The sequence below is a fragment of the Astatotilapia calliptera genome, chromosome 18 (genome assembly GCF_900246225.1).
Source record: "Astatotilapia calliptera chromosome 18, fAstCal1.2, whole genome shotgun sequence".
Classification (NCBI taxonomy): Eukaryota; Metazoa; Chordata; class Actinopteri; order Cichliformes; family Cichlidae; genus Astatotilapia; species Astatotilapia calliptera.
The window spans coordinates 13,986,500-14,011,380 of NC_039319.1; the positions used below are offsets into that span (position 1 = coordinate 13,986,500).

At 38.8% G+C, this 24,881-nt stretch overlaps 1 protein-coding gene across 2 annotated transcripts in view; it reads right to left on the bottom strand.

The window, feature by feature from the left end:
- Positions 1–3,143: 3,143 nt before the first annotated feature.
- Positions 3,144–24,881, bottom strand: part of ghrhra (growth hormone releasing hormone receptor a) — a 43,089-nt gene continuing 21,351 nt past the window's right edge. For both annotated transcript variants that reach the window (XM_026150539.1, XM_026150538.1), the window contains 11 exons: positions 24,401–24,508; positions 21,036–21,136; positions 20,543–20,640; positions 20,125–20,257; positions 18,391–18,544; positions 12,058–12,118; positions 11,901–11,970; positions 10,837–10,931; positions 6,634–6,763; positions 4,787–4,828; positions 3,144–4,564 (listed from right to left, as the gene is read on the bottom strand). In XM_026150539.1, the coding sequence (XP_026006324.1) occupies positions 4,418–4,564; positions 4,787–4,828; positions 6,634–6,763; positions 10,837–10,931; positions 11,901–11,970; positions 12,058–12,118; positions 18,391–18,544; positions 20,125–20,257; positions 20,543–20,640; positions 21,036–21,136; positions 24,401–24,508 (1,139 nt within the window). In that variant the 3' untranslated portion in view covers positions 3,144–4,417. The remainder of the gene's footprint in view (positions 4,565–4,786; positions 4,829–6,633; positions 6,764–10,836; positions 10,932–11,900; positions 11,971–12,057; positions 12,119–18,390; positions 18,545–20,124; positions 20,258–20,542; positions 20,641–21,035; positions 21,137–24,400; positions 24,509–24,881) is intronic.

The window sequence follows — 24,881 nt, forward strand, 5'->3', positions numbered from 1 at the left end:
GGTCCACTTTGGAAAAACTATCCTAAAACATTAACTGTACGACTTTGATAGATTTAACAGATAATCCTGGGTGCTTGTTAATAAATGTTAATTATTATTATTATTCTAAGGGGTTTTTGGACATACGCGTTCAAGACCAGTTTTGGTCCTCTGCTCCATACGGGATTTAAAAGTAATTTAAAAAAGAGTTTAAAATAAAATAATTTATCTAAAAAAACATTTTATTTAAAACAAGTTGGCTTTCAGTTTATGACTGCAGAATTTGTTCAAGCAAAAGTCAAATCCAAGACACAGAAAATATTTCTTACCAGTTATTGTGGGCAATTGTGTTTATTCAAGCCAAAAAATAAAACGTTTGCTCTCAGCAGCATTAAACTGTTACCCTCATTGGAGTACCATGTCATGAGGAGAACCACCAAAGCTTAATGTTATATTTCACAGTTTTCTATATTTTACATTTCCTACGATTTATAAATTATTCTATTCGATAAAAGTTTCATCCCATTTTATTGAGTATAGCTTCTTGTGTATATTGTATAACATATATTATACTAATTCATATACACATAAAATAAAATATTATTATACAAGTTGTATCTACTTATTAGGCCAATAGAAGGGGGGATAGATGGGCTCAGTAGGATCACTGAGATATCAGCTGCGACAACCGGAAGTGTTTTACATTCATTATGAATCGAGCAAGTAGGGCCTATAGGCATAATTTTTAGGTCTGAGGAATAAAGAGGGTCTGAGGAAGGTGAGGTTTGGCTTCAGGTCCAACATTGTATTTGGGGAAAGGAGAAAATGTGCTTTTCTTAGGTCCTGGTTAAAATTCTGATAGAAAGGAAATCCTATTCTTAGATGGAAAAAGTAAACACTGAATCCTTTTAAAACCACAAATGTTCATCTATTACTGTGCATTACATGCACGGGTACACTGTTACAGTGTTTGATGTCAATTGTGTGTAGTTAATCTGGTACTATCTTTGTGTTAAAGATCTTGTATAGTGAAATATTTTTGTACACTAATGTGTCTGCAGCTTTGCTGAATATAAAGACTTAAAAAGTGCAGGGCTGAGATGCAGCATATGAAGTTAAACCAAACTTAACTTCAGAGATGCTGGATGAACTATTACTTTAGGAAATATAATTAAGCAAGCTGTTCCCAGTCTTTATGGTGAGCAAATCTAACAAACTGCTGCTTAAAATAATTACATAATTACAAATGCAAAGGCTTAATGGTTGTACAATTCTCAATACGTATTTGTGTGCACACCTACTATAAAATTTATATACTGACTAGAAAAATCACGTGAACGTCCCCTGAGGTCGGAACAACAACACAGAAAGTCTGAAAAGACATCTTGTGCATCTCTGCAACCCCAGGCACATCTCACAGAAAGGCATAATTTGACACCCTGGGGTGAGGAAGTGTTGTAAAAGCACATGAACACACAGAACTCTGAAAAATGACTTCCAAACTCCAAAAATTGGACCACCTGAGGAGCACTTGAATGCACAAATAAGAGGTGCTATGTTTTATTGTGCTGTAACTTTGGACCATTGTCAGTGTGGGTAACCAGCCCAGTGTTGTTAAACACAACCATTTTATGACATTGTATTATGTAAATGCCAGGCACTCTTTTAATAATTTGGTATTTCTTTAAGTGCAACTAGTACATCAAATGCTCATGATTTATCACATCTGACAACACCATAAATATGTGGAAAGCAGCAAATAAGTATTCACAAATCCAATGGCTCATCATCAAACCAATAAGTTAAAACATGATGTACCAATTAATGGCAATGCAAAATGCTTGTCCTGGACTCTCTGGATCGCAGTACTTTAAAAAATTATATATAGATATACATAACATATATATTTCAGTCAGTGAAATGCTAAGTGAGCAAGCACGCACAACTCCAGAGTGGTCCTTCAAAAGTTTCCAGCATAGACTGCTCCTGCTGCTTGCTGCACAGAACTACTTCACATATGTTAGCGATTTCCCAAATCCAGTGTTTCCACAGCTGTCTCTATTGAGGTTTCTCATGTCATGAGCCCATTGCTCAAAAGTTGTCTTCCATAATGATGAAAAACACCCATCACTTGACAACTGGTCATTAGTGGTTTCTGGAGGCTGTTGGGTGTAATTGAAAGCAAAGATTTTTTTTTCTCTAATACGTCTCTAATTCACTTCTCTTGCTGACCATTGTACAGCTGTACAATATGAATTTCCCCAGTGTGGGATAAATACAGTCTATTTCTATGTCTAAACAAGGAGCTTCAGCACTGCAGCCCACATTTTTTAAAAGGCACAACTTATACTTTGCAGACACACAGTCGCCACTTTTTTTCACAGTTTTTACTTGAGATAAAAGCCCCTTTTCCATTAGAACCTACTCGGATCGACTTGCCATGGTTCACCACGGTTTTCAGGGTCTTCTCTTAGTTCATAGTATCTGGACCAGGTACTAACATAGTACCTGCTTGGCCAGGGTTCATAGTGAACCGAGCTTTTGCTAAAATGTGACGTGGTCAGACTGCATGCCGCCAATTGGCTAGTCAGGGGCATCGCTCAATGAGTCATGATAGCATCCCATTCACGAAAATCAAAAACACTTATTTTGAAACCTGGTAACGAGGGGAAATGGCTACAAAAAACAATGCCATGGTCCCCAAGTCTGATAAAAAGCCACAGACTGAACAGCAGGTATATTCTTGCCTCGATGTCCACCTTTGTTGTAGCATTCATTTCATACATTAACCGTGTATTTATCAACGCTCCGCCCCGTTTCTATAACAATGACCATGCACATTAGGTGGTACTCAGTTGTAATGGAAAACCAGTCGATCCGAGTCAAGACGTGGGCGAGTCGTGGTGAGTCAATCCGAGTAGGTATTAATGGAAAAAGGGGTTAACTAGACAACGTCTGTAGACAAATCACTTTCATTCAAATGATGACCATAGCAGCATGCTAGCAGCGAAAGCAATCACAAGGTTGGGGAATACACATTTTTCCCTAGAAACTGGGGGTTGCTAGGTGGTTACTGACCTATCTATAGGCCTGTTTAACCTCCAGCAAACACTTTTAACTCGTTGGGAAATAAACTTTTTTCCTTCTAACTGGTAATTGCTACCTGGCAATTACCAGTTACCTGGTTATTGACTGGCCTCTAGGCCAGTTTTTCTTGAATTTTGTGTTTTGGTGGATTTAGTAATTTCCTTTTGATCAATTTGCTACTGTGTTACTGTCACCGCTGCAACTTGACACCTTTCCTGAAACCTGGTTTGGTGGCTTTATTAGGTGGGGTCAGTGTTAGCCTAGCTCCTTGTTTTGTTTTCAGCCTGCTTGCTAAGTGCTTGCTACCTTCAACAGCTGTTAAGCACTATTATGACAGTGTCTTGACACTGCCTGCCAGCATACACACAGTTAAAAGATGACCTCCGCCAGGTAAAGCAGGAACTGGAGAAAAAGGATGAGCTAACCATGGAGTTCTCATCTGTCATCACTACACAAGCTAAGCACTTAGCTTCTCTACACTCCTCCTGCTGCAGAACCAACTGCTTTTCCACGCATTTCCTCACTGTGACACCATACTCCCCTTCTGTCCAGTTCTGTTTCTACTGGAGGTAACCCTGTCATATACTGTCAGGTCAGTTGAATCTGTGGTTTGTCTTATATGACAGTTAAAACCTAATTTTTTATAGTATAACATTTCCTTAGTCTTTTCCCATTATTTTTGGTTCTTGTTCTTCTAATGTGTGTATGCAGGAGTGAATGTACTGTAAGATATTTGCCTGTGTTTGGACTTGTACATTACATCCTGTTTCATCCAAACTAGGAATTTTGTAACTGCATTTTTTAAATAAAATAATCATTGTTGTTATTATTATTAACATTGCTGTTAGTATCATTATTAGCATTACTATTAGCATTATTATTAGCATTATTACTGCAATGTCACCATGCTCACACACTCAAAATGGCAGACAAATTAACATCTGAGGTTTGTCGTCATGTGTCTGCAAATGCTAAATATGATTCCACAACATTTTTGCTCAGTCATTAACTCAGGGCCAGCTCTGTCCCCAGGTTTTCCTCTTTCCTCTGTGGCACCGTGACATCCCTACAAATCAACCACCATCGGAGACGGTCCAAGAAAGAGCACGCTGTGTTTCAAATGAGAAATGTGTGCTGTACCATCCTTAAACTGCAGCCACAACTGCTTCTGAAATCAGTATAATGCATCCTGATACATTTCCTCCTCACTCACCTGTGCTCATTCTGGTAACCTGTTCTTAGAGAGGGGTTGTTGAATTAATGTCATCAGCATGTTCAGCTCCAAGGACTGATTCATTTTTCCCCTTCCTTTTCCTTTGTGAAACATTTTCTTCATTAATGATCTCTGAAATCATACAGAAGAGATGTTGCCACTAGAAGCAGGCAGCCCGAGCCCCCCATGAGTCCGAATTGTGATCTGAGTGATGCTTCTCTTAGCTGGTGTGAGATGACTTTGATTGTGGCACTTCCACAGCCACCTCCGCAGCTCTGTTTGGACCTGCAAACAAATAGAAATTGCAGAAAGTTACAGATGCCTAGGCTTTTTGTTCACCTGTTGAGCAAAATGGTTAATGTCTCTGCAATGCTGCCATTTACCCATACCAAAAAATGTGTTTGAGGTTTTCACTCCAAAGAATAGCTCTTACCTCAGGGCAGCTATTTATGATAAATGTTTGTATGACTTTTTTTTATTACACAAGCTTCCCCTCCATTTGCCTACCTCTCCATTCATGAAACAGTAAAGAAGCGCCACCACAAACCCCTGCAACATAAAAGACATCTGTTTCAAGATAAAATCATAAGAGTAAGAACTGATTGCATGTACAGTCCGCTTAAGGGAAAACAGTGACTTGTGTTGCTAACACTTAATTGCACAAAGCATCACAATAACTTCAGAGAACAAACAAGCAAAACAGGATGAAGCTGCAGGCTTTGAAGAAGTCATTCGGTTGCTGATTTATTGTTGTTTGTTAATTCATTTTGTCATGTTTATGGGATACATTTTGTGCTGCATAAATGTCAACATTCCACATAGTTATAGTCTTACACATGCACAAATATTATGGAGTGGTTATTTATGACCGTGATTATTTCAGCCAGCAAGGGCTGCCGCTCTTAGGGGTCGCCATAACAGATCATCTGCTTCCATTTCTCCTAGTATCTAGTATTCCTAGTATCCTCTTCTGCCACATATTCATATGAATGTACTCTTCCTACATATGCCCAAACCATCTCAACCTTGTGTCTCTATCGCTCAAGCCCTCCTTCTGATATTCTCATTTCTAATCGTGTCCATCCTGGTCACTCCCAATGAAAATCTTAACATCCTCAACATTGCCACTTTCAGGATCAGCTCCTGTGTTTTTGTCAGTGCCACCATATCCCAACCAAACATCACAGCAGGTCTCATTAACATTTTGTAAACCCTCCCTTTTACTTTGGCTGCTATCCTTCTGTCACAATCATCCCAACACTCATCTCCACCAACTCCACCCTGACTGCACTCTCCTCTTCACTTCTGCTGTGCACCCTGTATTGTGTCTTGTATCTACTGACTTTCATTCCTTTTTTAACTTGTCCATCACCACTGCATACAAGAAGGTCCTCAGAGCTGATCCCTGATGTAGTCCTACTCCCACCTTGAACTCATCTGTGTCTCTGTCTCCTACTGCACCTCAGTGATATACTCATACAATACCACAGTTCCTCCAAGCACACAATCAATGACTTCTCTAGATCCATGAACACACAGTGAAGCTCCTTCTGGCCTTCTCTATATTTCTCTATATTTCTCTATCAACTCTCTCAAATATCTTATCTGTAGTGTTGTCTGTGAAGGTTCTCAGTCATCCAGATCATTGCAGTCTAAGGAGCTTGGTGAGAAAAGTGTCTGGACTATACAGCTGTCATCCGAGAAACTTCCGAGAGTGCCAGACCCTCTTGGGGACATTCCCGTAGGGCTTAAAATCTGGGACTCTCCACCAGTTGCTCTTTGAACTGAAGAAGCTTCTTAGATGAGAGGTGAAACGTCTTCAGTCCAGATGCTTTTCTTTCCAAGTTCTGTAGTGTTACTTCTTGGCATGAACCCATACTGCTGCTAACTGATATCACCTCTCTCCTTAACCTAGCTCCATGAACTACAACTGAATGTCTACATGGGATCACTCATCAGCTTTATCCCTCTGTTACCTCCTGTTTTAACTTTGCGCATAATCTTGATAAATTGGAAGATACAATAGGATATCAGTGTGCGCAGGTTTCTCTAAAATATAATAATCGAGTTGAGAATTCAGTGAATTTTAGAGGGACAGGTGCTGGAACAGACTGAGGGATGGATGGCAGACACCTCACCATCACATAAGTTCATCTGGCCTTCAGCCGACGAGCTTTAGTTATTATTGTGCATGCACAGGTATAAATATCAATTCCATGATGATTCAGATTTGTAACACCTGTGCTTCTAATGTGACAAGGAAAATAAATCTGCTGGGAAGAATTTCAACTTGAGAAATGTGAGTTATTTATTTTTAGCAATTCTTTGTGAACTGTGATTCTGAAGTTTTATACCTGAAAGGAGCCCAGTCCCAGCTCGATGTAGAGTCTGGCTGCTACTCCAGTGTTCTCAGGCAAGAAGGCAAATACAGTGTAGTGCATCCCAAACAGAGGAATCAGGAACAGGGTGGATTTTGCCAGCCTCCTGAGTGAAGCAAAAAGAAAGGACTGAAAAATAAAAAATAAGTCCAGATAATGATGCAACACTTTGAAAGATTACAGTGTGTTACCAGTATGGTCAGCTACTTTCAGTCATGTCAGAGGTACAAGTTTCAAATGCCAGACAGACTAAATGCGTCATTCAGGTTTCATCAAAGCTACAATGGTGGTGTCAGATTTTCATTACACTGACCTTTAAAACAACATCGTCATCAGGCCAATCAGTGGAAAAGATTAAAATGTCAAAACACAAAACCTGAACACATTGTGCTTAGTTCAGCTCATATCACTGATGTCTAAATATCATGTAAATGTTGCCATTTAATTTCTTATGACATTTTGTTGAAACGGTTTCCCGCAAGTAATGCGGTTTGAAAAGAGCAACTCAACATCTGCTTCATCATCAAAAGACACTGAGATAAGTATCATGTTTATGCTCTTCATCATTTACTTTTCTGTATATCCTATTGAGATTGGAAAACCTAGCTGGGTACAGATCCACTCACAAGAGTATCCAGTTCATCAGAGATCAACAGACAGCTGTTATCCTAACAACTGACATGTGTGTGTTTTTTATTCTCACTTTAGTTTCCTCAGTGACACTCTCACATGTATGAGGATGTTGCAGTATATGTTTTAGTCATCTAGATAGTCAGATTAAACCATAAAATAGCTCTAATCAGAAATATTATCACAGCTTCAACTGCTTAAAGATTAAAGATGGAGGGGAGCTATCAGCTTATTTCAGGTGAATAATTTGTGCCTTTGTGTGAATGCCAAGGTTCCTCCTGAATCAAATTTAAGTTCCTACGACAGGCGGGGCTTTTAATCCTGTGAAACATTCATTGAACTGGTGGAACAATCCTGTCGCACGTCAAAGTAGGTAACATCTATTTCTGGAATCTGGAGCTATTTTTATATACTCTCATTCTAAATTAATTCAGCTGAGCACAAATGTGCACCAGCCAGATGTCAAGAGAAAGAAGGATTCTTTCAGGTGAAGCAGGGTTTCACTGCTGCTGCAGTAGATTCATGTATGCATATATTATATTAAAGTGTAAGAAGCCGTTCAAACTTTTGTCAAGGGATTTAAACAGCTCCCCCTCACCTTTTCTTCTTACATACTACTGCCTCAGTTAGCAGTTTCCACTTAACACCCAGCAAAAGGTTTACATGTTAAAATAAATTACTATTTATCCAACTGAATTATAAAGAGTTTAGTGCAAGAAAATGATTTAAAGCTCAGCTTTATTAATGCTGAACCACTTTTCTCTGCATATGATGTTTTTAACTCACACCTGAGCTATAGGTTCCCATAAGTAAAGCCCAAAATTATCTCATGTATCCACTTGTTGGTGTTAGACACTTGTAACGTTGATCTTCATTATGGTACCATGATGGTACAGTTCTGCTAATAGCAAGTGAGCAAGTCATGGAGTTCTTGGGATGTATCATTGCAAATCGGGGCGGAAAAAAATATGATATTGTGAGAAATTTTTATTTCTGGGATTTCACATTGCCGATGGATCTATTTTTACCAAAACCATTTTTTTTTTTCCTTAAAACTTACCAAGGGCGTAGATCATCTTGCATGGCCACTATGGTGAGGTGAGGCTGCTACCTCACCTGACTTATAAAAGTTATTATGTCATAAGCCAGTCTTGTTTTTATCATTTATTTTTCTGCAAAATTCTGACCGTACCATCTGTCGCAACAAAAATTCAGAATCAGACCGGGCAAGTCTGCTTCTTCTTCAAGTTATTTTCAGCCAGAGAACTGATGCTCACTGGAACTTTTCTTTTTATCTGACCACACTCTGTAAACCCTAGAGTTAGTTGTGTGGGAAAATCCCAGCAAATCAGCAGTTTAGGTAACAGTCAGATCAACCTGTCTGATACCAACAACCATGCCACATTCAAAGTCACCTAAATCCCCTTTCTTCCTCATTCTGCTTGATTTGAAATTCAGCAGGTCGTCTTGGCCAAATCTAGATCCCTACATGTATTGAGTTTCTGAGCGATTGGATAAATTGGATAAAACCAGATTTCAACCCTTCCAATAGTTGAGACATTTCAGTAAGTTATACGACTTTCATCCACATGAGAGAACAAGATTAAACGTTGGTGAAAAGTGAAAAAGGATTAGTCTTCTGGGCACAATATATGTCTGTAAAAATGTAATACACAAAATTTACAGTTGTTTCTAAATATTTGTGTGAATTTGGTTTGATTTATTCAAACCTATACTTGTGATGTGCTGGCTCACATCCAGGCTTCAAAGAAAGACGGTGAAAGTTGCAAACTCACAGAGCATATCCAATCCAAAAAAAAAAAAAAAACTTGAAAGAGATTGCATCAGAGAGGGGAAGTGTGGCTTTGATCTTATTTTTCAGTCATACAAGACATTTCTTATAAGTACAAATGTAATCTGTAAGAAATCAAATTTTATTCTTGTACAGTGTTTAAATTTTAAACTTACAGATTATTAAAATGATGGTTTATCAAAATAGCACTAAGATTAAGTTCAGCACCCTATGTAAGATGTATGGATATCGAAACTAATTTATCTGATAGGTTATTTGTTCTTCATCATTTCCTGACATCACACATGCACACACTGGGGTAAGTTCAGAGCTCTTTAGAGTGCTGTATTAGCTGATTGGTGCAAGCTACTTCTTTTCTTCCTCACAATCAGAAATCTGTTCATCAGCTGTAAGGTTTCCTGCTGAGACGTATTATCAAATCTCATTTTCACTAGATAAAACAGCCTTCCTGAGCAGTCCATCCTCACAGACTCCTCTTACCTTACTGCTGCCCTAAAGGTTTTTGGTTTTCATATTAATTTACTACTTTACAGCTTCTATTAAAGAGCAGCACGCTTTTTATCAAATCAAAGCTATTATATGTCACATCAATAACTTGTGACTAGAGTGATCATATGTCCCACTTTGCGAGGGGCATATGTTCAGCATTTTGATTGGTTCCTTACATCTCATAAATCAACACTGAGTTACACTTTTCAAAGCCTGGCTCTTATCCAATAAGAGAAAGAAGAAGAGGCCGTCTCATTGGGGGCAATCAATCGTAATCATATAATTGGTTCTTATATAGCACTTTTCTACTCTGCCTGAGCACTCGAAGTTCTTTATACAACTTGCTTCATTCACCCATTTACTTTTTTCTGTGTTTAAGTGTTTTTTATCTAACATTCGCACACATCCACACTCCGATGGGCCCACTGCAGAGGAACTTGGGGTTAATATCTTGCCCAAGGATATTTAGCATGCAGACTGGAGCAGCCAGGGATCAAACCACCAACCTTCTGATTAGTAGGTGACAAACTCTATCTAGTTACCTAGCTACAGTCAGGAGGTATAGCATTTAAACTCTGAACCAAAGAAAATGAATGGAAAGATAAAAATGGCTGAAATAACTAGCATTTACTACACTGTGCAGCAAACCCAATCACAAAGTTCATTAGACTGTTGCAGTAAACTAGCACCAGTCATTTTTTCAGAGTCAGATGAAAATTTCCTGCTTTTCAACCAGGTGCTTTCAGGGTGCTAGGGTGCATGTCCTGTGTGGGCTTGTAAGCTGTTGTTGCCATGATGAACAAACAGAACAGGTGTTTTTGAGTGTTTCTTTTTCTCTGGAAAAGTTTTCATTTGTATTAATGTGATTTGAACTATTTTGTTCAATGTTTTGTCTTGTGAATTTTATGCACCTTATTGAGATTAGGAGGGTGGCCTGCAGGACGCAAATGCATACTGACTTTTCAGAATATTGCTGTCCTTCAGTTAACAGGCAGTAGTCGAGAAACTTGTTGATGCAGTTTTTTCTCTGTTTTTTGTATCACAAGAACGACGGACTGTTCTTCTATTAATTTTGACCAAAAGAGGGAATACACAAGTGCAGACAGCCACATGTAAACAGTTCAGCTAAATCTGGATCTGTTGCATGATATTTTTAAAAACCAGCTATAACAAAATTTTGCACTAGCACAACATTGTACACTGTGCCCCACATTGTCCCACGGTAATAATCTCTCCTCGTGACTCACATAAAGTGTCCAGTGTCATTGTTCCCTGTCATGGCAGAAGATTTAAGCTTTTCAACCAGAATCCGGATGACATTGACGAAGATGACTATGTTGATCTGGAAGAGAAACATGCACAGTGGCCTAAATGGCAAAATCAGATACACACTAGTTAAAAGACATTCAGTGTTATCACAGGGGAATGAAAAATTTAAAAATCCTGTATCATCACAGGATAAAGGTGATTACTATTGAACTCGAGACAAAGTGAACCACAATGTGTCACTGCAAACGAGAACATTCACTCCGCTGATGGGCCAAATGTGTCTGAGGCAAGAAAAGTAAATACAGGAAAAAGATACTATGTTCTGGACTAGTTGATTACGTGGAAAATCAATGTGTTTATCATATTTATCACAGTAATATTTCAGGAAAAAAATGTACTCTGAATGTATACAGAACTCTGTTGCATCTCATAATGCAAAACGTAAAGAATTCAGGGAGGCTTTTAGCTCAATCTTGCAGCGTACACCAGGAAATTGGGTCGGCTCGAAGTTGGATCAGATCCTCACTATAAACTAACCACTCTGGAGTTTGTCTGGAAGTGGACCGAGTCCAGAAAAAGTACAGGTGAGTAAACAACCTCGGTTAACTGAAATATTACCATGGCTGCCAGAGATGTTCATTTCTACCAACTCACTGAAGTAAAGTTATCTTAATTAACTAGTTAAACTTGTGCCAGGAACAAATGTGATTTGCAAGAAAACTTCTGTCTCTCAGTATGTTGGCAAATATTTATTAACCTTTAGCTTTGACAAAAGAAAATCTGACATCAAAGGATTTAAAAGACAAAACCACCAATACATGTTTCTTAACAAGCTCCTAAAATTTTAAAACATCGCTGGTATATTATTTAATATTTCATGATCACTGCCCCAAGGGCCACAAACTTGCACTTCCTCTGCCTGAAGAATCCCACTTTAGTGTAAAATTTCATTGTAAAACTTTAATTGTAAATCTGCCACCACAAAACAAAAAACCAGACAGGCAAGTTTATCAGGTACTTGGTGTTTAACTCCTATACTCACCAGCAGTGAGGCTGTTATTGGTCCCTTAATAATCCACCAGATGCCAACATTGTCTGTATCATCCCAGCAACTGTAAAGCCAAATGTAATGTCAGTGCAATACTAAACCTACAAAAATAAAATGCAGAAATATGAAAGTAACAACAGTAAAAACATACCCTCTGTCATCATAGAAGAATCTGGTCAAAACCCACAGTATGAGAACTGTAGATGGGAGCCCTAAAACGTAAGGGCAGGAATTAATTATGCATGCTCTGTTTACCTGTCAAGTAAAATCAATCCGAACATTGCTCCAGACCAAACGCATCTGTTTGCTGCATATTTCTTTGTTGACAAGCATAGAAAATATTAAGTTGACTCTGTGTAAAAAAATTTCCATGCTACTTGCATCTGTTTCATGCCCAAAAAAAAAGGAGTACACAGAGAATAAAAGCAGGAGACACGAGAGAGCAGGATAGTAAAGACAGAAAGAAGCTGATAAGACGCATCAGAGCCACCGTGGTTACAGTCTGAGCACCACTCGTGTGCACACACGTAAACACACCTCAGGTGCTTTGTGTAAAAACATTCAGGACAAAAATATTTACATATCTTAACATATTCATCTGTGTAGTTTCATATTTTTTTAAGCATTATTATGGCTGTTATTGTTGTAACTTTGTATAGGGAATATCACAAGCAATCTATCACCAACCCAACATCTGTTGTCCAGGTATAAAATGTGATAATTTGGGGGAACAGCCGAATTTATTAAGTAATCATCCTTTTATCAACAGCTGAAACTGCTGTGCATTAATTCTTGGGTGAAAATAAGGCAAATAAGGAAATCCTGGGTTTTCAGTAATAGCGGTTCTGTTTTTTCTTTTTCTTACCAGGTTATATCGCCATGGTAACTTGTGGGTCATGTTCAACATTAGACAGGTGAAATCACTGCCTATAGATTAATCGACTATGCAGAAGACTGTGTAAACATTCCCAGAACATGATAGTAAAATGATCTAAAGTCTTTGTGTTTGCTAAATCAACTGGCACGTTCAGGTATGGATACAGATCAGTGTCAGAATTATTTGAACTACCTTACGAGTCAAAATATGAGCAATAGTGCTCATTACTTTCTTTTTTCTGGGGGGAGTTTAACACTTGCTGTGACAAGTCGTCAGGGTTTCTTACAACAAAACTGGGATTTCATTTGACAAAATGCAATCTTGGAACCACTGATGATCATCTGACAACGATTTAGCTCTTGAGATCTTTGGAATCATTTACATTCGTAACTAATGTTTGGTGCACACAAGCTAAATGATTGAGCTAATAGGCTAGCCACTGGGTTCTCTGATGAGCTCCGCTCATCTTTATGGGGAAATTATGGTTCACCAATGGCAGTGTGGGCAGCCTGTGATCAGATTAGGTTGCTGTGGGTCCATCAGGTGCAGAGAATAGTAAACTTCTAGCACACGAAGATGATTTGGGGAAATTTGTGGAATTTTTTTGAACTTCTACCTTTTTGCTACCTTCCCTGTCCCCGCCTACTCATAAACCGATCAGCAACGAACACACTCATCCATGTCAAGCACCATGCAGCATGGATTTTGGACGACTGTTGGGAGCATATTTACATAGTTTGAAAACCCCTCTCCGTGGACAAATCCCTCCATAAATCGAAACAATCGGGGTAGCATAAACTAAGCATGACACAGGTTCTGCTTCTATGCCACAACACGGAACAAATTTTGCTTCCTCCTTCACACACTGCTTCAAATCACACCATGAATGTTTCAGAAGAAGTCTGCACAGTTCTCACCACATTTTTCTTCAAGTCAATCTGATCTATAAAGAGGACAGAGTCATTTTTCCAAACACAGACGAACTTGTGTAATACTTCTGACTGAAACAAGCTCTGTCTTGAGCTGGCCTTAAAGCCATGTATTCTCATTGTTATGGGTACTTTTCCCTATGTAACCCTCTGAACACAGGCAGGATTCACAACAGAGTCCAGTATCAGCACTGGACTCTGATACTGCCTCATCTTAAACCTGAATCAGTGGTGAAAGATGCACGATTAGCTATTTGTCCATGTTTTTTCTCAACGTGGAGGAAAAAAAACAAAAACTAAGCTTCAGAAAAGGCAGTAAAAAAAGCAGGAGACCTTGGGCCTGATGTCTCACCCCATTTCTCTCTGACAGAGGAGGGGACAGCAACGCTTTCATGTCACCTTTTTTGAGTGTAGAGTGAGCGATGAGGTGATTCAAGTTGAGTCATACAGTTCAGAAGGACAAAACAAAAACACTGTGATGTGACGTGGTGCTGTATGTGTGCATGTTTGCACTTCAGTCTTGCGTCGCTGGTTACCGTTGGAAATAAATCCTTGTAAACAAAACTTCTCAACAAATTCATCACTGCGGTACACACATCCACATACATTTAATAAATGTATTCCTTAATGATAAACGGGTGATATTAATAAGGCTTACACAGTCTGCATTTTTGCCAGCTGGCTCAAGAGAGCTTAAAGTGCACACAGCATGTTTGATACTGCACTACTGTACAGTGCTCCTCCACTCACATGGCTCAGGAGCTGAACTGGTTGCACTCCATTGCTTTCAGACTGTATTATGTGCCTAAACAGTTTTTTCTAATATCATAGTTTGATTTTCCTTGTTAAGAATCAGTCACTCAGCTCTCTGTAAACCTTTCACATTACTGACTGGTCAGATGCCTCCATTTCCGCCTCTTCCAGGGAACCACCCTTGCAGCTAGATTGGGAAGCTGTGGACTAACTTATTGAAATTATAACCACCTTTGTGTGACTGATTAGGCTGATTGCTGATGTCAGAGAAGAGAGAGGGGAAAGATATCCTGAGTATGTTGTACCTGCTTTGAAGCACAGCCCCAAGAAGCATTCACAATTGTAATTATGACTAATCTCACAATTAAGAGATCTTCTCCAAAAGGTTAAGGAGGTTGTTAATCAGAGATAAACTACCTGGTGTAACTTATGCTATTTTATTAATAATAACTTTTAATATTGTCTCATGCCCATGAATTCAGTGCTATTCCATTTTTAAAATTAGCAGTTCAGGCTTATAAAGCAGTGCTGCTGTGAATTGGAGCTGGAAAAATTATCACGGTTCAAGTGCAAGTTCCCAGACAAGGTGTAGAATCAACTGATCTCCGGCAGGGATTGACAGCGGTGGAGGATTTCACTTTCCTCTCTTAACTTCCTGTCAAAGCAGCTGAGCAGCAGTTGCCAGCTACAGCATCCTGCTCAGCGTGACTCACTGTTTGCATGTGGAGCACCTTTAACAACAACCTACAACTGAGACAGCTCACAAGACCTGACGTGAAATCATAATAATGTCTGCCTGAATGCTGATGACCTACCTCTTCTTTTATTAAACTGTAGCGGCGTGCTTGTAGCCCTCAGGGTCAGATCCATTTATATCTTACCATAAATTCCATTCATCGCCTTATCAGAAATATCCCTGCCACCGTGTGTGAATGCAGCATTGCACTGGCATTCAGCGGAGGATTTAAAAAGCCCACGTGGTATGAAAGGTTTTGTTTTGCCAGCTGGACATTGCCTAAAAGTTTCAGGTAAGTGTGTTGCTGTTTCTCACCTTCACTGCTGCACTTAACAAAAGTTTCTGCTTAGCTCTGTGTGGCTGGACTAAGCTGCTATATTTTGGTAACAGGAACCATATGAGACTGACAGGAGCGGTGGAGTATGAGATTACAGGCTTGAATAGGAAAATATACAGCAGCATGAAACAAACAAAACAAAAAGACAGTGGGATGGGAATGGTAAGACAATGGAAAACACTTGGCTTAGGAACAAGGGATGAGAAAACATGGAAACCTCTCAAAACATCCATAGAAAGCTAAGAAAAAAAAAAAAGATGGGAGAGAAAATAAAAGGGGGGCCGAGGAAAACAAGCGCTACACTCATCTTTAGGGCTGTGCTGCTGCCTAAATAAACTGCTACCAGGATTTTGGAGGCTCAGTTCTTGTGTAAAAATAGATTTCCAACCCAGATATGAAGATAATGTGTGATAATACTGACTTTAACCCCTTAACACCTAGTGCTTTATATTAGATACATGAGTTTTTGTAAGCGTTTGAGGCTTCTATCATTAGTTTAAAATTTTCCCCTGACAATTCTAAATAAATTGTAAAATAAATGTCAAATTAATATTATGTTTTTGTCAAAAGGTCCAATAAACTCTCTCACTTCAAAATTTATAATTTTCTGGGAATAGTTTTGGCTTTAAAGGGTTAATCCATTTAAGGCACTGAAAGGGGTTTTCATACTGTTCCCCTGTTATCTCCTATTCTGCAGCTGAATATATTAAATTGAGCACATCACAATGTGCAACTGATGGCACTTATTCTCCAGCAGCATCATTTACGAGAGACAGAAAAGCAACAAGACGCCTTGACTTTAAATCAGCAAAAGCCACGATGGAAACATTTGTTTGTTCTTGAAAATTATTCCTTTACCTACATTACTCTGATGTTTTAGAATAAAAAAAAAATCATGTATTTATTAAACTTTCAGTGGAGCTTAACACATTTTTGCTTAAATAACAGTCAATTTTTATTTTTTACTTTTTCTTCATTAAGGAGTTAATATGAGTGAATCTTTGACAGGTCCTTCAGGCATTTGCTGGCAAGCCTGTAAACGTCTGACATGTTTGCTGCAGGACCTTTAGCAGATGTGGCCGATGATGGTGACAGAAACAATGAGGAGTGAGACCTCAAGTGAAGAACTTGCCATAAGCAGAATTAACAATGGGCTGGCTGCCTGGAGAGATGACGACGATTATGATGATGATGATGATTTGCACTGGATCACACTTCTCTGGACTTCAGAAAACCATTGAGAGCTTCTTTGAAATGGAGAAACCAAAAATATACAGCTAATGATAAGTTCTTGATGTTTTACTGGCTATTTTTTTAACGTGTAGTTGTGTAAGCTAGTTAGTTACTGTATAATATGAGCAGTACTGTGTGTGGAGGTCAAAGTGGCTCGCTAGCACCAGTTGAATATTTAATAGCAGCTAACATGCTAACTGCTGTGTTTTCTCCGCTTACCAAAAGAATATCTTTTAATGATTATTTTAATCACTTTTACATCTTTTAATGGTCTCTGACATGTGATATTTTAACGGTTAGATGAGCTGTTGCTGTTGTGTATTTGTCAGGCTACATGATGATCAGCTAGTGTAGCTCTAGAAAAAACATGTCGGGACCTTTTGTGTGACTCGAGGCTTCAATGCTACTTTTACCTGGAAACAGCGATTCAATTATTTATCAAGTATTTCCATTTTTTAAGTTCACAGGCATCCTGTTTGTAAGGATACAGTCTCTTCAAGTTGGAAAATATTGCTCATTCAAATCAATCATTTATAGTGTTTTTCTCACACAGAGACACATCCGGGATGTAGTGAGAAAACCAATCACTGTTGTAGGCTATGACCACAATTTTACATTTTTACATTTTTAAAATGTATGTATTACATTTTCCTCTTTCACTATCCTTCTTGAATACTGCTTATTTAACAGTTTTAGTTTTTTAAAGAGTACCACTAAATAGATAAAGTTTGTGAAGTGCCTTTTTTAACCAGTCCCTCCCTGCCTATATAAAACATTTGTTTTTAAATGCTGCAATCCATTTAACAAGTTAACATCATACGGGTGTTAACAAAGGGTGTTTTCCCATATTATTCAATTGAATTTCAATGTATTTTGCACAGTGCAAGCTGTGGAAAATTTTATTTGGATTTCTTTTAAATTACCCAAAGTCACACACTACTAAAAAAAATTTCTTTCCTGTAAAAACTTTAGTTTGTACCCCTTAAAACACAATGAAATCCCATTTAATTCTAGGAGAATTACACTTTTGTGTAATTAAAAAATAATCTGTATTAATTTGTGTAACACAATTATAGAGGCTGTGCTTTTGTACACAGAAACAAAGGAAGCCTGTATTTTAATTTGCCCATTTGACATGTCGGTGCAAATTGACAATATTCCAATGTGAGCAAAAACATCAAGTCATGGGACTTATAAACATATACAGACAAAGGACAAAAGGTGTCAATTGACTGTTTAGGATAATAAACACCCTGTTCAGTAGTCAAAACCGCAAAACAAGGCAAAAAAATTTTGACTTTCTAAGCATATTTTCAGAAAAGCAAATTGTTTGTCTTTGCATCCACAACTGAGCTTATTTGTAACAAAAAAGAAGTTTTTCTACCATATTTATAGCACCTCCCCTTTCAACTGAGCCTCTGTGTTCTATGGCCCTGTCTCTATTTCACCAATATTTGCTTTATTGCTAGAGCTGATCATGATTAACAAATGATTTTAGATAACCCTTTTGAATATTAATCTGTCTGTGGGTCACATTTTATTCTGTGTTTTTTAGTGTTTGTGTTGGAGCTACAGTGTGTGATTGTTTTTGTAAAGACAATTCAGTCACTCTTACTCACCCCATCCAATCAGGATATACCACCAGAAGTATTTCCTCTGTGAGACGAAGGTCAGAGCCAGCAGTGTCTGCAGATACATGCCCTCCACCAGCAGCCAGAAGTAATTGGCCAGGATGCTGAACTGGAAGAAAGCCACGGCTGACTTGCATGCTTTCTATAGAGAGGAAACAACAAAACAAAGTTAGAAAAACTGGATGTGTCATCATTTAACATAATAATACATCTTTTTGTGTAATAAAAGGGAAGGTAGTGACAAAAAAATATTTGATTCTTCTTCTACTTTTGCTATAACTTCAACTGAAGTCAATCAAGTACAAAGAAATACAAAATAAGCACCAAGGAACTCAAACCAATTAAAAAAAAGACAAAAATAAACTACCTAAATAGTCACAAAATCACAATTTGAGAAGACTTGCAAAAGAAATTAAAATTTATAAAACAATAAAAAAAAGGAACACAAAATTAGCAAAATCTAGAGATATAAACCAACAGGAAGATGTGCAGTACATAACCACAAAAACACACAAAAGTGTAAAACCAGCACCAAACAATAAGTGAACAAAGATAAACAAAAAAAACCCCACAAAGATACACAAGAGAATAAAAACCAAAGATGACAAAAAAGCAATAAAAAGCATGGACACCGAGACCAAAACATGTAATAAGGAACAAACACAAAGGCTGTTTTTTAAAATCAATTCATGAAAAAAGAAACAAACCTTTTCTCCAAATCCAACACACACATGTGCAAAAAAAGCATATTCAGTACATTCTATATAAGGAGATCCTGATACAAAATATATACAGGACGGAAGTGTCTGTATTCCTGTTCACTCTATAACCTTCTGACTTCCAGCACATGAATGAATCATGCCACCTGCAGAAGTCGTCTAATGACACTGCAGTGGTTGGGTGTATTAGGGACAGGGCTGGAGTGGGAGGTGATGAAGAGCTATGTGTAGTACTTTGGCGGAAAACCACCTCCTTCTGAAATTCAGCCACTCAAAAGAGATAGTGGTTGATTTCCGGTGACTAAGCCAATTAGCATGATGGGTGACTGAAGCAGTGGACGGCTACAGGTAATAGGGTGTTCACATGAATGACAGATTGGATTCTATTTTTTGAGGAACCTCAGTTCCTCCAGTGTTTGAGGCAAAACGGCAAGACCAATTTTTAGCAGCAAGTGCTGCTGTCTGCTTGGAGGGGTGGCATCTGTGCCAGAGATGCCAGCAGGAACAACAAATTCATCAGTGGCCAGAATCTGGAGGCGTTTGAGTCACAGAGGGACAGGAGGGCATTGACAAACTATTGTCCATCATGGACACACCCACTCCATTTCACACTACAGAGCCAACAGAGTTCGTTCTCCCTCAGACCCCACTAACATAAAGACCACTTCAGGAAATCATTCCTACGGTTATACCTTCATCTATCTATCTATCTATCTATCTATCTATCTATCTATCTATCTATCTATCTATCTATCTATCTATCTATCTATCTATCTATCTATCTATCTATCTACTGTAGATTTAAACCTATATTTTCTCATTTTTCCAATATAAAAAAAAAATCTTAAATTGTTGCTAAAAGATTTCATCAGTCTAATGAGAGTATTTCCCTCTCATCGTTTTGCCACGTGTCTTCCCCTCCTCGTTCTCTGTTTCCACTGTTAACTCAATCACACAGCATGTGGGAATCTATTTTGATGCAAACATCAATTAGAGCCCTCACCGTGGACATGGAGCAGTGGTCCAGGGTCTCATCAGCAAACAGCACGGTGTCTTTAATGAAGACGGCACTGGCTCTCAGGATGAAGGAGGCGAACAGGTTGATGTGGATGTAGTTTCTGGTGCAGCGGAACTTCCTGCGTAACAATAGCGTAAAGCATACACTGCATGTAAATTAATATTTCATAAGGCGGAAGAAGAAGGTAAACAACTTCATGAATTTGCATGTGTAAGATGATTCATAATCCTCTGTACTACAAAGGCTCTTTGAGGCTTTATCATCTGAATATATGCATATTTTCCTAAAATTATAAGATGCTGTCCTAACCACACAAATCCTGAATGTGTCTGCATCATAGAAATTTCCCCTTTTATTGGCCTTTTGTGGGTGCAGATGGTGGTGTGTGCCGCTCTGGTCTAACCTGAAGGCTGCGAACACCACGATGGCTGTAATGAGGGAGATGAGTGACGTGGCGTAGCCTACGGTGTAAACCTGTCTGAAGGTATAAAGGTAACTCGTCTGGAGACAGGAAAACAGAGAAACCGTTAGTTTAGAAAAATATCAAAATAAAAGTCTGAAGCTGTGAGTCTGACTCAGATTGCTGCAACTTCAAGGGTTCTTTCTTTATAAGATTCATGAATGAATAATAATTTGTTTAAGCTTTAGATAGAAAAAGCAGTAATTATGCTGAAACACTGAAAAAGATGTACTTTTAACTGTGTGGTTATTTAAATATATAAACAATTTCAGGACCTGTAATTTCCCTTGAGTTGTTTACATTTATTCCTGGAACAAAGGTCCTCACAGCTAACTACAAATAGGTCTGACATAAAAAGGAAACAGCGATAGAGGAAGCAGAAACAATATGTTCATCCTTCATTGACTGGCATGATTACAACCACATGTCCGTATACCTCGGACTCAGGCTCGCTGTCATCGCTGAACGCGCAGGCCTCCTCATAGGGTGGATACATTTCCGACCAACCGTCAGCAGTACAGTTCCTGTAAACATACCCTAATGTGGGGAATCCAAAGAGAGAACGCAAGGAGACAGTTAATTTCAAGTGTTTCAATCGCACAAATATATGAATGTTGTTCTTTTATTATTTTTTGTGCCCTTCCTGACACAACCCCAAAAGGATTGGTGTTTCCTTCCAGGAATAAACCGGAGGTCTTTTTGTTTGCAAGGGGAATGTGCAAACCACTTGGAGCCACTTTTTCTGTCTCAAGAATGAAAGCGGCAATTTCAGTTCAGTTTATGGGTCGCATAACCACTGCATGGGAACCTGTAAATAACACCTTCAAATTGTTTCTTTCTTATAAAGACATATAACTACCTGCTGAAAATGTTCACATGTAATGCACCATGCATTTGCAAAACATGGTGATGAACACCCTGAGATCTCAACAATGTTCAGTCAGTCTCCTGACCATGAGCTTTCAACACGATGCTTGGGTGAAACTGCTAAATGCCCTCTTTCTCTATAATTTTGGCACTTTTCAAATCCCTCCAGTGGGACAGTCTGATGGGCTAGTTCTGATCTACAGGCTGTTTGTTTGACAGCCTGGGTTTAGAAGCTCAGTGAACCTTTTTGTTACACCAAGTGTCCTTTTCTGTCTTGGTTTTTAGTCTTTTCATACATTTTACAACACAACTGACTGACAATACGAGCTATTTTAAATCTACCTGAATTAAAATGTGTTATTCGCATCCCTTTTTGTTGTGAAATGCTGTTGAAATTACACTCTGGCTCCTTTGGTCGAGTTTAACTTTTAGGATTTTTGAAAAGTGAAGAAAAAGGTGTTGTATGAAACCTACTGAAACCTACTGAAACTCTGCAGGTATATTTTCCTTTTTAACTTCAGGGCTAATAACTGCTACACCATTATCATCTTTTAATTTCTTTTTCTCCATTATATTTGAAGCAAATCCTCTACTCAGTCTATTGAAGCTCACTTTGGTCTCTTCCAACCTCTTTTGGAAATATCTGGTCCTTTATTGTCTAAAGTCTCCACTGTGCTTTCTTCTGACAATATATCTGTTGTTCAGCACAAAGCAGCAGTTTACAGTGATTTTTGACTAATGATACCAAAAGCAACACTGTGAGATGGAACAGAAGTTGCTGGCTGGACAGTTAAACAATATGCAGAACCTCATCCATAATCTCAGGGCAGCCTATTTTCACACTGCAGCAGTTTTTTCACAAAAACATATCGAAGAGACGTACTTTAAGTAAATGATATGCTTCCCGGCAGCTGTGTAAAGGGGGAAAAAATACGAATATTTAGAAATTTGCAAAATGCTTGTGAAACCATGAGCTGATTAATTCCTTTGTAATTAAATATTGAATCATAATTGCTTTACAAATCAATCAAAGCAATTTTCCTGTAGACTCCTGGTGAAGCATAGGGCCACAACAACACCACGCCAACGGACTCTGTTCTGGGCCGTTCTCTTCAGCTGGGTCCACGTCATTCCGGCGGCCTTCACTTCGCTCTCGACAGATCTTCTCCACGTCTGTTTGGGTCTCCCCACTTTCCTTTTTCCTTGTGGGTTCCACTCCAGTGCTTGCTTTGTGACGTTGTCGATTGGTTTTCGAAGTGTGTGGCCTATCCAGCCCCATTTTCTCTTCTTGATGTCTTGACCGACCGGGTTCTGGCTGGTTCTCTTACACAGGTCTGTGTTCGAGATCTTCTCAGGCCATCTGATGTTGAGGATGTGTCGAAAGCACTTGTTGATGAAAAGCTTACCCGGCTCGCTGAGGAGGCAGAAAAGACTGGCCTGAAGATCAACGTCAGAAAAACAGAGGTGTTGCGGCTGAACAACCGACAAGAACATCCACAGCAGCTACAGGGAAAACACTTGGTGGAAACTGACTGCTTCATCTACCTAGGAAGCATAGTCAACAGTGATGGTGGCGCAGATGAAGACAAATCAACAAAGCAAGGCTTGCATTCAACACCCTGCGACCCATCTGGAACTCCAAAGCCTTATCTCAGCACATCTTCAACACTAATGTGAAAGCAGTCCTCCTGTATGGGTCCGAGATGTGGCGGGTGACCAACACCACTACCAGCAAGATCCAGATTTTCATCAACAATTGCTTTACACGCCTTGTTTTAACCTACAAGCTTTAAGTCATCAGTCCGGTACACTTGCACCAGTATTTCTTCTCTGAGACTATTTCGGTCCATCGTGCTTTGAGTCAAAAAACGTTTTATTCTTTTATGTCCACTGACGTCTGCTTTTGGTTAAAGTTCATTTGGATACAGCGGGTGACAGGAGAAATTCATCTGGTATTTGTGGGACTGTGTATTTAAATATCTTTGCCAGAGATAGCGCATAGGTAATAGCAGAATTGCTGTTTAGCAGAACAAAGATGCATAAAAATAAATGACAGGAGGATTTTTTTTCTTTGTTCGTTATTTCCTCTGAGCAAACAGAAACCGACTGGAGTCCAAATGCTGCAAACTGTGCAGCTGAAAGCAAAGCCTCTTGTTTGGTTGGGTGATCAGCAATTCAGATCATAATGAGCCGTTATTTCCATCAAGGTAAAGGAGGAAAGAGCATTACTCGTTAATTAATGTGGCTTTCCCTCCTCTAATGGTCCTGTAACAATACAACAGACCAATATTGCTGTCTGTGTGCGTCATTTTAAACGTTTACTTGTTGTCCTATAAGGACCAGTTTAATAGTCGCAAAACATGTAATTGTTTTAACCAAAGAAAAAGCTAATAAAAATCTTAATGTGGATATATGTGCATTATTTACACACGTATGTGTAAATATAAAAATTGCTAAATGCAAAAGCTCATTATTAAGAAAGAATTTATTTCTCATGGTGTCACAAGGACTTTCTTTGAGGAGACAGCAGCCGAAAAGGATGTCAAATTGTGATGAATGAACCCTGCAGACAAGATTTCAATCCACTTCTGCCAAAAACATCCTAGAGCATATTATATGTGTGTGTGTGTGTGTGTGTGTGTGTGTGTGTGTGTGTGTGTGTGTGTGTGTGTGTGTGTGTGTGTGTGTGTGTGTGTGTGTGTATTCTTGCCAACAAACATACATGAATACATGCTATGATTCTCCAGCATTGACTCCAGCCTGCTTTAGCTCTGCTGATTATCCAGCAGAGCTAAAGCTAATACTGGTGCGACAGCACAGCATCCAAGAATCGGATTTTTACATTATATTATTTTAACAATGCTGGTGATCAGATGATTTGGCTATGAGGATCTGTGCTTTTCTGTGTTCACTGAGGCTGGTGCAGGAACCAACCTTGATTGCTGGAGAAATGCTGGAAGACTTCAGAGCAGGACAAATTGACCACCTGCCCAACCTCAGCTCGCAGCCAGCACCCGATCTCATCCCATTCTGTTTTACATCCTGCAAACAGAGACAGAGGGAGAAGCAGCAGAAAGTTATTAATAACACTGTCACAATGCTGACAGTATAGACATTCAGGTGCTCAAGATTTAGTGCAAAATCCAGCTGCAAAGCTGAACATCTCTTTTGTCAAGCTTTAGTTAGAATAACTCTACTTCCACAAACCGCATCCTAAAAGTTTGTACTTATATTTTAAACTTCATAGGTAATTAGAACAGGTTAAATTCACTAAATTTATGCAAACATTTACAGCTTTACTTAGTGGCTTTCCCAATTGCAATTTTTACAAAATGTACAGTACTGTTCAAAAGTCTTAAGCTACCCCTCATATGTTTACAAATGGGAAATAGGTGCAGCCTTGCTTATTTTGCAA